The sequence below is a fragment of the Melanaphis sacchari genome, unplaced genomic scaffold (genome assembly GCF_002803265.2).
Source record: "Melanaphis sacchari strain LSU unplaced genomic scaffold, SCAv2.0 Contig11_pilon_pilon, whole genome shotgun sequence".
NCBI lineage: Eukaryota > Metazoa > Arthropoda > Insecta > Hemiptera > Aphididae > Melanaphis > Melanaphis sacchari.
This window is the reverse complement of record NW_020270469.1, coordinates 7,357,178-7,374,269: the sequence shown is the minus strand read 5'-3', so window position 1 is coordinate 7,374,269 and position 17,092 is coordinate 7,357,178. Positions and strand designations below refer to the sequence as shown.

The 17,092-nt window shown below is 24.3% G+C and overlaps 3 protein-coding genes across 5 annotated transcripts; 1 reads left to right on the top strand and 2 right to left on the bottom strand.

The window, feature by feature from the left end:
* Positions 1-837: 837 nt before the first annotated feature.
* LOC112604261 (adenine phosphoribosyltransferase-like) lies at positions 838-3,733 on the bottom strand. The gene is made up of 5 exons (XM_025353218.1): positions 3,463-3,733; positions 3,251-3,399; positions 2,553-2,790; positions 1,714-1,792; positions 838-1,006 (listed from the first exon to the last, which is right to left on the bottom strand). Exons 2-5 carry the CDS (start codon positions 3,340-3,342, stop codon positions 870-872), a joined length of 546 nt encoding a protein of 181 aa, XP_025209003.1. The 5' UTR covers positions 3,343-3,399; positions 3,463-3,733; the 3' UTR covers positions 838-869.
* Positions 3,734-6,174: 2,441 nt separating this feature from the next.
* Positions 6,175-9,274, bottom strand: LOC112604237 (adenine phosphoribosyltransferase-like). Of its 2 annotated transcripts, XM_025353183.1 has the most exons (5): positions 9,005-9,274; positions 8,357-8,504; positions 7,487-7,724; positions 7,328-7,406; positions 6,175-6,395 (listed from the first exon to the last, which is right to left on the bottom strand). In XM_025353183.1, exons 2-5 carry the CDS (start codon positions 8,449-8,451, stop codon positions 6,259-6,261), a joined length of 549 nt encoding a protein of 182 aa, XP_025208968.1. In that variant the 5' UTR covers positions 8,452-8,504; positions 9,005-9,274; the 3' UTR covers positions 6,175-6,258. The 2 variants fall into 2 exon arrangements, with proteins under 2 accessions (XP_025208968.1, XP_025208967.1); XM_025353182.1 differs by lacking the exon at positions 9,005-9,274 and having other exon boundaries at positions 8,357-8,558.
* Positions 9,275-11,088: 1,814 nt separating this feature from the next.
* On the top strand, positions 11,089-12,635 carry LOC112604240. Of its 2 annotated transcripts, XM_025353187.1 has the most exons (3): positions 11,091-11,204; positions 11,313-11,325; positions 11,406-12,635. In XM_025353187.1, the coding sequence occupies exon 3, from the start codon at positions 11,690-11,692 to the stop codon at positions 12,488-12,490; it is 801 nt and encodes a 266-aa protein (XP_025208972.1). In that variant the 5' UTR covers positions 11,091-11,204; positions 11,313-11,325; positions 11,406-11,689; the 3' UTR covers positions 12,491-12,635. The 2 variants fall into 2 exon arrangements, with proteins under 2 accessions (XP_025208971.1, XP_025208972.1); XM_025353186.1 differs by having other exon boundaries at positions 11,089-11,325.
* The last annotated feature ends 4,457 nt before the right edge of the window (positions 12,636-17,092 follow it).

Below are 17,092 nucleotides of genomic sequence, written 5' to 3'. Positions count from 1 at the left end.
TGGGACAAATGCAGGGCGGCGAAGGTGGCACCCCCCCTACAAATAAAATAAAAAATAAGATATTGTAACATAAATACACATTATTGAAACCAAGCAAAAATATTACACTTAGAAATTTAATGCAACTTCGAACAATTTATTATAATTCATAATAAAACTTTTATAAATATATATAAATATAGGGGTTCTGAAGTCATAAATCAATAATCGCTAATGGATATTTAGGTATATTACTTTTTAATATATGCTCCACCCCCCTTGTAAAATTTCTGGATCCACCCCTGGACGAATTGCAACTCTACTTGTGAAAACTATATTTTATTATAGAATCCAAAATTCCACATATTTAGATGTATGATACACAAACCTTCAAATTCTACCTAGCAATAAAATTTAAAGGTATTGTATAAATAAACATAATTTTAAAATAAACATTAAAGTGGCTTTACAACTAACGAAATTCTTTAAATAAAAACATAAAAATTGGCAAATTATTTTGTAGCTGAAAAAAATTTATAAAACATTTAATTCAAATAACCTAAGTTTAAAAGTTGAATATAATGTTACAAGTTGTTCTTGCAACAATATTTTGATAATATCAAAAACATATATTTTACATATTGCAATTTAAATTATTTTATTGTATTTCAAAAATTATTATTTGTAGGTTCTTATAACTTTTAACCATTTAATACAAAGTTTCATAATTATTTATAAAAATAATGCAATTTATCATATAAAAATATAAGCATAGGCAGTAGTTGAACGATATATTACTTTCAAACAATTTAAAATAATTATTTTTAAAACATTTATTGTATTAAAAAAAAAAAAAAATGATTTACTCATGTATATATATTATATAACATTTAGTATTGAATAAATGATTTAATTGGAATGTCAAATTTTTTGCGAGCTTCTAAATCACATAGTTCCATAATAACTACTGCTTGAACTACTTCTGCCCCAGTTTTCCTTAAAAGTTGAATAGCAGCATCAAGAGTACCTTAAAAATATAGAAGTAAATTTAGCAAAATGTATAAACCACATTATAATTTAAAATAATTTGAACTTTTTTAAATAATCTATCACAGATAAAATAAAAAGTAAATAACAAGCAGAGCTTGGAAATTCTAACAAATGTAACATATACAGTTGAATCTCGGTAATCCGGCTATTTGATAATCTGATACATCCAGTAATCTAGCTGTATTAATCTATACGTACCAATATGTATTTATATATAAATTTATATTTATTTATATTTTCTAAAACCTGTCCCATCAAAATATTAATTACACAGCATGTATGTATTATTTATATATTATAATAAATTATAAAATAATTATTCATTTTTTAATATGAGTAAAAATGTGTTTTTATGTGAACCCCCCCCCCCCTCCAAACTGTTAATCCAGCAGTAGCATAATCTGATATGTATTGAATTACTGAGATTCTATTGTATTATTAGAAAATATTATATGTCATAGAACATCAAAAGTGAACTACAAATTTGTTTCAGTTTTCTGATGTATAAGAAATATAATTAAATATAATTAATTAGGGATTAAATAGTTGACAATTAATTTTGCAAATTTTGATATTTATCAATTTTTAATTCTATTTTTAATGTCTTTAAATGAATATTAAACCATTAAAAATACACTTTTTAGTGCTATAACTGATAATAAGCTATTTAATTTAATTACATACCTCCAGTTGCTAATAAATCATCAATGACCAGAACCCTTTTTCCTTCTTTTAAAACATCTACTTGAACTTCCAATACATCCTATAAACAAACTTAATTTTTAACTATGTATTTACTTGAATACAAAAATAATAATTTATAAATAAATTTACTTAGTAACTAAATTAAATTGACAAATAATGGAATAAATCTCAGTAAACTTTTTTAATATTTCAAAACAATTTTTAGTTTAATAAGAAGTTAAGAAGTTGTATCTGATTAATAAAATCATATTATATGAATTTATAAACAAAAATTTTAACTACATATTTAGAGATAAACAAATAATTCATACAATACAATATGTTATGAGAACACATCTATATTTAATTAAAAAATAATCATAGTATGCAATATTTGGTAAAATATTTGTGATACGGTTTTCTCAAAGGAAATATTTCAATTACAATGTAGATTAGAACATAGAGATAGATTTAAATTAAACAAATATTATTTTTTAGTATAAAATAAATAATTTAATATTTTAATTTACAAGATTTATATTTTAAAAAGAACATATATACTTACTATATTTTTAAACTTTCAAATTAAGATAATAACTAAAAAATGATGCTTGCTTATTTTGTTACAAAAGTTTATAAAAATTATAATTCAAGCTATTTATAAGATAATTATTCTAAAATTTTTCTTTATAATTATCAATACCAATTAAGAATATTATATTTCTTCTATTTAAAAACAAATATGTATAATAATTTTCATAGAAGATAAAATATAATTGAATAAATTCAACCTACTATTTTCATAGTTCACACACAATCAAAATACAATTTATAATTACTTTAGCATATTCCAAACTATACTCTAGTTGAGCAACTTTTCCAGGTAACTTTCCCTTTTTTCTAACTGGAACACAGGGAACATTCAAATACAATGCCATTAATGTTCCCAACAAAAATCCTCGAGCTTCCAACATTGCAACACAATCAACTTTACCAGCAATTTCAATTGCATATTTTTTCAAAATATTATTCAACAATTTTAATCCATCAATATTTTGGAAGGCATTGAATATATCTCTGTAAACATAAAATTACATTATCATGATTAAAAATTAGCTCACTATTAAAACTATAAATGATTTATTGAAAGATAATACATAATAGAAAAGAAAAGAAAATTTAAATGATACATTTACAAAAGTTGGCCTTTTAACCAATAATAAAAAAATTATACTTTTTTACGTTTTATAATATTAAAATGTGTATTGATTAATAATGTATTTTCACAGATCTTTTTTCAAAACAACAATAAAAATTTGTTTTAAGTAACAAATAATGTACTCTATACTTATGTATTATTTGACCTAAATCTTATAATTGTTGGTATTTATTAAGTATTTTAATTTTAAATTAACATATTAATAATTATTTTTTCTAATTCAAGGTTAGTAGATAACAAAATTACACACTTGAAAAGATAATAAAATACATTGAAAAAAATGTCATCATTCCTCAATCAAAAAAATTAAATACTCACCTAAACAATATTCCAGGCAAAGGGAAGTCTGGATATGATTTGATGTAACCTTTTAATGCGAGTGCATCATCTTCAATGCTGGTATTAGACATGTTAATTAACTCCAGAGAAAATCCCTCAAAACACGAATAATGCAATACTATAAAAACCTAAAACGGAATCAGTCAAAATAATATTAACCATCGAAAATATTAACACCAAAAGAAAATTACCTGTAGCTGACAGTATCCACTCAAAGTCGCTCACTAAATGAACGTTTATTTTCACAATCAATTTGCTACCGCATAAGTGGACGTTATCTTAATGGATTTAAATAACGACAACACGTCATGACGCCGATGAATTGCATATCAATCGCTGTAAAATGGGTCTTGCTGTCTTGGCCTTTCAGAAACATTTAAACACAAATAAATTTAATTAATACAACTCGTTGATAACTGATAAGAATTCAATCATGGTTAGCGCATGAAAACTACCAGTCGGCAGTCGTCTACTAAGTCAGTAGTACCACAGAACTGACCGGTTACCAGTATCTCCTTCCTAGCATGCTGTATCACGACTCGCGAGTCATAACACTCATAACTGTTATTCATAGATTCTCAAACAATGCCACACCCACACGATTTACACGGTTTTTTTAAATTTTTTCGAGGGATACCAGTAACGCTTAATTTATTTTATGTAAACACATAGGCGCACATAGGGGGGAGGGGTGCTTAGGAGTGCTTAGCACCCCCAGTTTCCTGTAAAATTTATTTCAGTATTTTATCAATCATTTGAAAATTATTGTGATTCATTGGGTTGACATTTTTTTTCCATTGCAAATAGACAATATGTAGCTTATGAATTCACGATTAATAATGTATTGATTGTATTGTATGAATGCACATTGCACTGTTCCAGTTTTCGTCTAAACGTTGAACATTAACAGCAATCATATAATAACAATTTGCATTATCTAACAGAAAATTAAATCTTGTTTAAAATTAATTAGTGATTAGATATTATTATTATATATATATATAATATAAATACATTTTAATATTAATTATAATAATTAAAAATTATTAGAATGCAGTTTACTATTATATTAGGGTGGTGTGGGGGGGCAGCCCCCCCATGGATCTGTTTACTGTAAATTATTCCAGCACCCCCTAAATTCACACCCAATGTGCGCCTATGTGTAAACATACATTTAAAACTGATCATTCATTGCAATTAGAATAATATAAGTAATAGTCACTAACAATTTTAATTCCTGAACGGAGCTATGAGTGTAGGTACTGATTTTAAAATGATATTATTCATTTTTACGTGTACCTATGTTTAACTTTAAATACCTAATTTATTATCTGGTAAGAAAGTGAATCTAATTGGTAGTTAAGTGAGGTCAAAGTTAAAAGCTTCCCATACCCATCTACTTTTCGTTTGCTTTAATATTTGGTATAAACAAAAAAAATTTAAGGAAAACTGAAATTTTTTCTAAAAACAAGTTTTTAACTAAATCAACTTTTTTTTATGTTACCTATTTATCAATTCCAAATAACCGTAGATCCTCGATATTTTTATTTATTATCATTTTCCATACATGGTAATTTTGAAAATAGGTTGACTTTTTTTAAGCTAATTATTGACATGTGAATTTTTCGACTTTTTTTTTTAGTTTTATTCTAATTTTTTAAATAGAAAATGTTCACTCTGTTAAAAAGCTTGAATATGTAATAAAAGTTTTATCATAAGATTTTATTATTTAAAAATACTAAAGATATATAAATTTTTCTTAAGCATTCAAAGTTCAATTTTTACAAAATCACGAAAAATTGAAATGTTTTTTTATAATAAAAATGTAAAAAAATGTTTAATTTATTTAACTAAATCTTATAAATTTAACTCATGATTCTTCATAAGAACCTAATTTATTATTTTTATGTTTTTTGGAGTAGGTACATTGATACATTAAAAATGTATTTAAAATTAGTAGTTATTTATTTTTTCATTATTTACAAATATTTAAATAATTAACTAAGCTAAAAAAAAAATGAATATGGTTTTCAAACATGAACATAACATGTTACTGGTACAATATTTTACCAAACATTCAATATATTTTCACATGACAAAACTATCGCCATAGCTGTCCAAACCCATGAATAATATAATAATATAACATATTATCCGTGGTCCAAACCTCCAAGATTTCATCATGTTTAAAATTTAAATGTCAAATACATAAAAATATTATTAAATAAATTATAATATGTCATAAAAAAACGTTTTTTTATAATTTAATATTACCTGATTTTATTGATATGTGTCTTAGTAAATAATATACTCTTGTTTAGAATTCTTCTCAGTTTTAGGTTTACAATAGAATAAATTAAATAATTTAAATAATTCTACAAAAACTTATCAGCTGGATTCTTTTTACAAAATTGCTCATGCAGAGATGCAGACCATACAGTATGTTTTTTTTTTATATTTAATAAAATCAACATCACTTAAATAATTATTTATTAACAACTTTTAGTTTAGGTACTAATAAGTAAATTAGAGACTCATAATCAATAATATAACCAAATATCTGTAAATAGTGTAAATATATTTCAATTCTAAATTCTGATTTAAATCATTTTTTCTTTCAAGTATAATAAATAAATAATTAAATTCATGAATTCTTACAATTAACTATTAATATATAAGAGCACTTAATACATTTCAACAATAAAAAATGTATATCAATTGTATAACTTAACAATTTATTGAACCTTGAAAATAGTATAAATAAGTAAGTGTTTTAAATTATAATCCATTAATACATGAAAAAATATTTTAATTTAATCAATATTTTGAAAAAAATAAATTATACAATTATTATACATCATCATGAAATATTAACATCACAGATACATTTTTTTTTTTTATCATTAATAATTTATTAATAGTTGTTTTAAATAGTAAAATATTTTTAAAATACAAAAAAAAATTATATATTTGTTGCCAGCAATCATTTAATCAGATATCAATGCTATCATTGGAAAATTTAATCTTTTACGTCCTTCTAATTCACACTTTTCCATTAATACTAATCCTTGTACAACTTCTCCGCCTGCTTTTTCAATTAATTTTGAAGCCGCTTCTAATGTACCTATTTAAAAATAAAAATGTTTTTAATTTAGCTAGATACTAACACAGTAATTTCTTTTTAAAATAAATAACATGTGTAATGTGCTGTATAGATTTATTTTTATGAGTAAGAAGCTGTTATTACTTAAAAGTATAATATAAGTTTAATGAAGAAACTCTAATGGAAAAAAATAAACTATATGGTTCTAAAATAATTCAGTTGAATATAAATAAAATAACCTTAAAAATTTGAATTTTACGTTATACCCTAAATATCTTATAGGTTATTATGAATAAGCAAACCTGAACAATCAGTTGGCCATCAAAGGAGTTATGACCTACAAGTTGAAATTGCTGGCATAAGCTACAATAAAGCCAATCATTTAGTCATTAAATTATAATTTATTCTTAAACCATTTGAGTATAGCAGAAATAAATAATCGGTAATGCCTGTCATGCATTTCAGGTAATTCAATTGAACTACCTTAAAAATTAGATGAATAGGTGGATTAACAATTACATACTTATCTATATCTGTAATTAAAAAAATAACGTTCAAACAGGTGGGTAGGTCTATCAATTTGAATTGCCAATTCGAATATAATTTTATAACAATGTAAACAATAGTATATTGCAAATACTGAGTCAACATCGCTATACTATTCAACATAAAAATATTAGCAATTTTTTTCATAGTTACTTCAATTTGCTAAAAATTTAAAACTATTAACTGATATTTCTGTGAAAAACCTGTTCAAGATTACATTTTGTATTTTAAATTATGAAGAAAAAAAAATACTTAATATTGTCTATAATACTAATTAGGTACTATCAATATTTCAATTTGAATGTATTAAATCCACAAATTAAGATGGTGCTATTGTAATTTGTAGTTATAGGTTCCTTAACTTGTTATAGTTCAAACAAATAAATATAAAGTAATAAGTTTTATACCTCCAGTTGCAAGGAAGTCATCCACTAAGAATATCTTCTGTCCTTTTTTAATGCTATTTAACTGTACAGTCAAAATATCCTGAATATAAATACATGACATTTTTTAAATATATTTTAAACAAATTAAATTGTTACAAAAATATTTTAATAATTAATTACTTCTCCATATTCCAAGATATATGGCCACTCAATGACGGGGCCTGGTAAATTTCCTTTTTTACTGACAGGTATGCATGGTACGTTAAGATGTAAAGAAAGTATTGGACCAAACATAAAACCACGAGTTTCCAACATTGCTATGCAGTCAACTTTACCACGCAATTGAATGCTAATTTGTTTCAATATTATCTCCAGCAATTTTATTCCATCACTGTGGTTAAACAATGATAATATATCCCTGCAAAATAAAAATATATTCTCTGTGAATCGTAATATTTAAAAATTTTAAATTATGCTTAATATTAAGATAGTTGTTGCTTTATTGTGATTTTATCATTTTTACAATTTTTTGTAAGTCCATAAATATTTAACAGTAATACTCAAAGAATTAGCTGTTAAGTATAATTTACATATTGTTTCAACTTTTAAATTTATAAAGAAACAACAAAACATCTTTAATTTTTTTTACTACTTATCTTAAAATTATGAATAAGATTATAAAAAATAAAATAAAATGATAGGTACACGAAAGGAAAAACCTCATAAAATTATTTATTTATTGGTTTTTAATTGTATAGTAAATTATAAAGACTATTGATTTTTATATTTATGAATAAAAATTTTTTTTAATTGTTGTAAAGGTAAACTTTAAGTAAATAATAAAATATAAAACTCATCCTTTAAATTCTGAGTAGAGTTAGGAAACCAGATAAAATTTACAAAATTTGTAATATCATTTTCAAATAAGATCATCACCAACAACATAAATTTTACTAATAAAGATAATTTAACAAATGCATACATATCTGATAATTTTTTAAAAAGCTTACATATAATTAAAATATATAGATAAAAATAAAATGTATTTACTTGTATAAGATTCCTGGTTTAGGGAAGTCTGAAAAATATTCAATGTATTGTTCTAAATTTTTTATATTATCTTCCAATGAATTAGTAGATGACATGATTTGTATTCGTAGATATGAATATTCAAAATTATTTTATTTTAAGTTTGTAACTAAAATAATATTTAATACTTGATTTGTATATAAATTGATTTAGGTAATATATATATAACTCCCTAGAACACTGCACAATGAGAATACTATCTGAGAAGTATTTATTGATATTTTAATTTGATAGCAATTGATGAAATTTCAATTTGAAATACAGTAATACAAAAACAAATCAAACTCAATAATAATGTAGTATTAAACTATTCTGATCAAAGATTACAAATAACAATGTCAGTAAGAATATAACTACGCAATTAACGGTATACGTGATTAATATTTTGGAATTTTATCTATAAATTGAATTGTAATTTGTAGCATTTAAAAGTCAAAATAATCATATTATCTAATAAGTTATGATATTAAATAGAACAATGTAATTTTCCGACATATTAAAATATCAATAATAATACATGACTCAACTATGTGAACCCATTGACTAATTAAATTGACGATTTAGTCTTTTAGGACTGATGAATTATTAAATAAGAACTAAAATATAAACCTGTTAATTTTATTTAGTTTGAAGTTTGTTGTGTCAAATCGGCGGGCAGCGTTTGTAAATACTAGCTAGTAGATAAGATACTTTAGAGTGTAGATAAACGTTATCTACAACTACAACCACACTCCATAGCCAAAAGGCAAAAATATGTTTGGCCCTTTCATAAAATACTACAATATAATGGCTCTGTGCAGTGAACTGCAAACATTCTTGAACCTTTATCACATTATAAGTTTAATTTCTTGTAGAATAGAATAGCTATATAAGCACAGAATAAATTTAAACATTTATTCTCTGATACAGGTAAGTAAAAATAAATAATTTATAGAAAAAAAAATCGCACTCAATAACTGTATTACTGAATATTACAATTAACAGTAATTGATTGGTGATTACGCGATATGCCGTGGTCTTATAACACGCTATCAATCTAAAATAAAAACTGTTTTTAAACATAAAAATGAGGGAAAGAAGGTAACCGCTCAGCTACATTATAGTCTATAGCAGTGGTTTTCAACCTTTTTAACAATGTAGCACACTTCTTCTTCTACAAAATTTTTGCGACACACCAATTCATATAATACGTGAAGCATATATTTTTATATATAATACATATATATATACAAAATTAACTTCATCAATAGATTTATCGCGGCACACTGGTGTGCCGCGACACACCGGTTGAAAACCACTGGTCTATAAACTATAGTCTATAGGTCATAGTGTCAACTGTCAAGTGTACTTCATTGAGTAAATTGCTGTAATGTAATAGCATGTAATGTGTAAATGTACTATAAATTATTGCATACAAAAACTGATTCTTTGAGAAAACGGTTATCACTCGTCAGTCAATGGTAAGTAATAAGTATATTTTAATTCAGAATTGGTTGGATTAATTTATGATAAAAACATCATTTCATTTTAAAATGTCATCGTGTCAATATAATATAATTATATTTATTAAAAGTTTCTAGTACCTATTAATAATATTTTTAAAATTGTATTTCTGATGATTTAATTGATATATGAACAAATAATGAAGAACTTAGTATTTAATTTTCTATAATATTCAAGGTTATTGGCCGACCAAAAGATCATCAATATTTATAGAAAAAAAACTGAAACAATTTCAAAAATGAATAAATAGCTTAAAGAGAATTCAAATATTTAGAAAATTTTGTCTTAATATAAAATACTAATATAAATATTTTATGAAAATATCAAGTATCTATTTTTCCTTTTAATTTTTCCAGTTATTTTGAAAAGTAGGTACTAGGCATTTTTCACCCCTAGGTACCAAATATACGTAATTAAACTTTCTATCAAAACCATCCTCAATGTTAAAAATCGAAGTATATTTTTACTATCCCAAAACATAATGATTGACAGAAAAAAAAATTTACATAGGTACCTATAGATCATTGTAAGATCAATAGTCAATACATTCATACGGAGCTTAAAATTTAAAATAACATGAGTTATTCAAATGTTCATATTATTTTAAGCTACGAATTATCACATTATTGTACATGTGATGTAACTGAAAAAAAATGTGTGGCCCGCATTTCAATTGCAAACTTAGAAGATAAAAATTGCTCAATTTATCCAAAAAAACGAATGAAGATAGATTGGTACCACAAGAATTTAATACCTGAATGAAACTATAATATGTATTTTTATACTTGTTAATACAATACACGCTAGAATACTATGAGTAATGTTATAAAACTTTGTTTTATACTAAATATATTTCTTAAATTCTAAAGAACTATCTGAATAAGTAATTAAATAGATACCTACATTAATAATACTGTAATGTCTAGAATAATAGTAATACAATAACTATACAAATGATGACCCATATATTATTATATTATTATTGTGTTACTGTTCTAAATTGAAGAAAGCTGTATGTTCTCTGTTTAAATAATATAATGCAATTTATCTTATTACTAGAGTCACTAATAAATTGTCTTATCACAAATAAATTACTTTTGTGCTACATAAAAAATATCCATCCTATAATTACTAGTTACATCAAGAGTTACCTACTTGATCTATTTAATACGTATAAATATTACATACATAATAAATATGGGCCATTATGTAACAAACACAACAATATGAAAATTGATACATGCTGCAGTAGCTCAGTATTTTCGTTGTATATTGAACAACAGTTTTTCTTTTTCTATTAGGCCAAGTACGTATTTAATAATTTAATAAATGTTTAATTAATACATCGAACAAATTGCTTTTGATTTTATTTTGGTCGTGCCAACTTCTCAAATTGCCAAATTGTAAACTAAAGCTGAGATATCAAGGTAACAAAAACAACATTAAATGCAGACAAAAAATAATTTTATTTTGAAATCGATTTTAATCCTGGTGCACTTTATTTTAGAAGAAAAAACTACTGAACTTTAATTAATAAGAATAACTTTTATGCTACCACACCATATCACTCGAGCTGCAGTTCATAATATCTACTGTATTCAATGGAAAAATACAAGGCAAGCTCATAATTGAATTTTTTAATATTTTAATTGTTTATATATATATTGTTATTCTGTATACATTTATGAATTAAATCAATTGAAATTGAATATCTTTCTAACACTACTGGAATTATCGTTCTTATGTCATATAATTTATCTGCTACAACATAGTAGTGAATAAATCATAAACATGTTTCAGTTTACAATTATTTCATTAATTATTAGCTTTGAAGTATATAGCGGTTTTGCTTATCAATGTCCTAAATCAATTCCATATTCAGAAATACCTGGATTATCGAGAATAAGTTTACCTGTTTCAAATGCGCTCTACCATTTTAGAATCGAAAACGAATTTCTAATAGATTCTCGTGGTAGGACAAGATATGTTTGCGTGGAAATTACACCAGAAACATACGCATTACGGAATAAGTCAACAAAATACGATAGTGATCTATATGTCCAAACTGGAGGAGATTATAAAGAACATATAATAGCACATTCCCTTGGGGGATCAAATGATTCTCTGAATATATTTCCACTTAACCAAAACTGTAAGTCGAGACTCCTTAATAATAATTTTGAGCAAAAACTTGAAGGATTACTTACTGAACATTCACGAATAACATATGTAGCTGAACTCGAATACGCATATAATATGACTGATATGCGGCCAACTCGCATAAACACATTATATATAGACGAAAATGAAAATATTCTAAAATCTGTAAGGACGATAAATTCACCACCTTACACATCCTGTAAGACAGTAAATCAAGAATATCCCACAAAACACAAAAGGTCTTTTATCGAAATTTTTAAACATACCGAAAATTCAACAAAAAGTGTAAATTGCTTGGACGGTTGTAGAAGGTCAGAATGTTGGTCAAAAGTTGAAGATCGTGATAAAAAATGCAGTTCGCATCATTTTCATTCAGTACATGCTAATTCACTTTGTGTTGGTCAGTGGTGTTATTGTTGCTCTTACTATTAAAAAAAAATAATATATTGCATTATTCATAATGGTATATTTTTTTCGTATGAAGTTCAATGGTCTCTAATAAGTATTGATATATTACGAATTAACCAATCAATGAAATAGATAATAACACTGATCAACTTATAATAATTACAATATCTATTTTATATATATATATATATATATAGGTACTCATCTGAGTACATAATGTAACAAATATTTATGTTATATTTTAATTATCTTTATGTATTTTTATGTATTAATATGAGTATGATACTTACGTAAGTTATAAATATTTTCTACCATTAATGTATAATTGTCTAAATATTATCATCTTATTGTATTTTATTTAAATTTCTAAACAAGATGTTATATGTTGTGATTCATGTTTCAATTGAATAATAAATATAATAATTAATGATAATCTTCTCATTTGTCGTTTTGTCGTTTTTAACTCTACAAAGTTATTACTTGCCATTTAATATTCCAATTAAATTATAGTTTTCAATTATCTAATTAAAAGAAAAAAATCAGAACGATAGTTGCTATTAGTGAGAATAAAAATGACTTAGTATTTAATATTCTTATACATTTACTTATTATATTTTATTAAACAACATTTAGAAAATATCTACCTTTTACTTTTTTTAGTTTTAAATTAAGAAAATGTACAGTTTGTACAATATACTGCAATGTGTACAATAATAAAATTTAAAGTAAGGAATAATTAGGAGGCGTGAGTTGAAAAATTCTCCAGACGACACCCCAAAGAATATCTGCATGGCCACATATAGTTAATATAGTCAAGTAAAGTTAAAAACAATATCTATATTTATACTTAAAATATTATCGAAAAGTAATTTATACAAGATTATTTTATAGGTATAATAGGTATATAGGTGAGAATAATAGACTCCATCCCCCAATCACTGATAAAATTATAGTTAAAAAATAGATACTTATTTATAATAATCAACGAGCATAAGTCCTTTAGTAAAACATTACAAAATACGAGTATCATATCATTATTGGCACTTGGAAATTAACAGACATAAAAATAATAATTAAAAATAAAAATAACAAGACAAAAAACTAAATATAAAATAACTAAGTGTTATGTTTTAAGAATAAAAAATTTATAACTTTAAAAATAAAGATAAGGCGAGCAAAAAAATCTAAGACAGCAGAGATTTTATTAGTGTTTAAAATAACTCTTAAAAATAAATTGTAAAAATTGTAAAACAATATCATATTTTATGAATAGGATTCTGTAAATTGCTTCCAGAGAAATTAATTTTGACAATAAGCTAGGCCAACGGTTCTCAACCTTTTTTTCTTCCGTACTCCTAAGTTTAATATATTGCCAGATTGTACCCCTCATTATAATTTTTAAACTTTTTCACATAACTACTTTTAAAATATTTAAATAAAAAATAACAAAAAATCTAGGTGAATTTCATCCAGATTTTATTTCATTACTAGTTAAAATGCGTCTCCAGTATTTTATGGATACTTGGCTTCTCCTGTCATTTGATTAGTAGGTAGTAGGTATGTACCTAATATTCGTATAGACGTAATCTGATCAAGATTACATCCCATACAATTATCGTAGACGATTTAGTTTTCCAGTCGTTACTCTAATTCGTTATTTTAAGTGTATCAGTAATCAGTATAATATGTATACTGGTAGTTTATAGTACAACATGATTCTTTTCCAAAATGGATTCATCAGTAAATGAGAAAAAAAAAAAAAAAATTATGATTGATAGGTTTTAGTTTAGATTCTATAAACTTTTAAATGATGATGTACAACGTTGTGTCTGTAGTTCGAAATCACGTAAATCCTATTTTAAATGAGAGTATAATTCTAATTTAATAGATTAACCTAAAAAGCATAATCACTCAAAACCAGACGATAAACTTCTAAATCGACAAAAATCTAGCAATACGCTTAAGAACATTAGAATATATAGAACTATAATTACTTATATGAAAAAATGACAATGACCCATCAATATTATTGTAACATTTGTGAAAAGGGACATAAGGTATTTTGTAAAAATAGCTAACCTTGATGCCTGATGGCTCGATATGTGATAATTAAATATTTTTAATTTATATGAATAAATTAATAATAAAGTTTCTAGTTTCTACCCCAATAATCATTACTTTTTCACAAAATTTCATGCAATAATTATAAAATTTAAATCAATACAAAAACAAATAAATTAATTTTTATTTTCTAAGAACAACGAACTAAGTGATAAAATTTTAGGCTATTGTAATTATTATCTATACTTTTTATTTAACATTATTAGCCATTATAGAATTTTTTTATTATTTAAATTTTTAATTGACATATTGATTGCAAAATGTGTTTTTTCCATTTATGATTGGCGTGTAATTATTAATAACTATTCAATCATTTATTTACCACACTTATATCAAGTGAACTCTTATGCTCTTTAGTCTTTACGATACTTACACTCTCTTTGCAATCCGTCACATATATCACACGAACTACAATCGTAACCACCTTATTCACGGAATGATGTGTTTTACCGATAAACACCTTTCTAACCTTTTGTAATTTTTTTTTTATTTCTATCTATTTTGAAAACAATATATACTTGTAAATCTCGCACTTTGGCCTGTTTTTTTAAATAAATACATTTCTTTGAATACGATATTTTACTATTTTAGCATATAAACGTAGTAGCGTGGCGTACTCAATATTTCTCAGAGCAAGTTATGATTTTAATATTTTACCGTGGTATATTTGGTCATCCACTCACCCAAAACACAAAAAAAAGCAACAACTGTTATATTTTTAACTACTTTTCGTAATTAATACAATTTAAAACTAAATTTTTATCCGTTGTCATTACCTATATTCACAGTGGCATAACTAGGAATTTTAGTTGGGAGGGGGATTTCAAAATTTTTCATAATAAATATGGATTATATAAAGTCAAATACACAAGTATATAGATAGTAATTATTAATTGATTGTAATAAATTAAAATCATAAAAGAAATTATACAATATAAAAGTAGAACTCAATGCTCTACAACTTTTTACATTTATTTAAAAAAAAATCATATAAATATTCTATGCATTTATGTAACTGCGTAAATTAATATTATATAATATTTAATATACTTATTTAAAAAACATAGAAGTAAATCCATGAATTTGAGAAATAAATACTAAATTTTTTTTGTTGGAGTTGGGGCGGCATATTTAAGAGGGCGGCCTATGGCGGCACCTGTTCTAAATCCGACACTGCACCCGCCAAACAAATATATAATATAATACTAATAAGCATAGACATACTAATAACTAAGATATGGACTACGCGTCCACTGCACTATTTTTTTTTTTTATATAGCCTAATAGATAGCCCAAAAGTGCCAGTATTGTAACGAAGAGATAGAAAAATTGACAATTGTTAATAACTGACCTATGTATAGGTACGAAGTTTTATACTATCGTTTTCTAACAATATTGGTACCCGGCTATCACACCTATTTTTTTTTCTCTCTAGCGTCTACAATCAGCCCATTTCAAATAATAGGCACGGTCGGACTGGGTAGGCGGGATACCGTGAGTTTTCCGATGGGCCGCTTGTTTGAATTAAGAAGCTTGTACTCGTAGGGATTTTTTTTTTTTTTAGGTTTATCGGTTAAGGCATAATCGACACAATTTCGCAAAAGAGCTCAAACCTTTACAGATTGCTTAATATGTATTAATGTGTATTCTGAAGTCTGAACATATGTATTTTAAATAAAAATGATAAAATTTCTTTATACTAACCAATTTTTAATATTCTTAATTTATAATAATTATTTAAGTATTCAAATTTTCAAAATAATATTCTATCATTTTATATGAAAATATGTTTTTTTTTCAATATGGTTTTTATAGATTTTCCTAAGAGGGCTGATTTTTTTGATTTTTCTGGTAGAAAATAACAAAAATGATTAATTTATTTGTGGTTAAAAATTCGTAAAAAATTTCGTTTTTATATCTAAGATTTAAAAATATAGCATGAGGTTTTTTATTAGTTTTTCAACCTATACACGAAAAAAAAAAATAATTCTACAGGAAAGTTAAATCAAATTTTATGAGCATTTCAAGCTTAAATAATTACGATATTCGATATTCATTCGTAAAATAATTGTTTCTACCAAAACAATTTTGGATATTTTATTTTATCTCAAAAAAAAAAAAAATAATAATAATAAATACTTGAAATTTTCATCAAATATTTTTTATAATCATTTTCATTGTACAATAAATTTTTTTTTTCTTTCAAAGTTATTCATATCCATGAGAAATTTTAAATTTTGTTTTAAATTTTTTCTATAAATGTCTATTAAAAATTTTTCACTGAGCCAAAATTCTTGAAAATTAATTATTACTTACTAAATCCACAAAAGTTATTTTTATATCTGTATAAAGATATTAAAAAATACATTGACGTAATTATTTTTCATATGCTAATGAAGTTAGAATTTCGATGAAATTACTTCTTTAAACAATAAATAACGATATAAATAATGAATTTAAGTTGAAAATAAATAAATAGGTTTAAGTATAACACTAATAGTTACA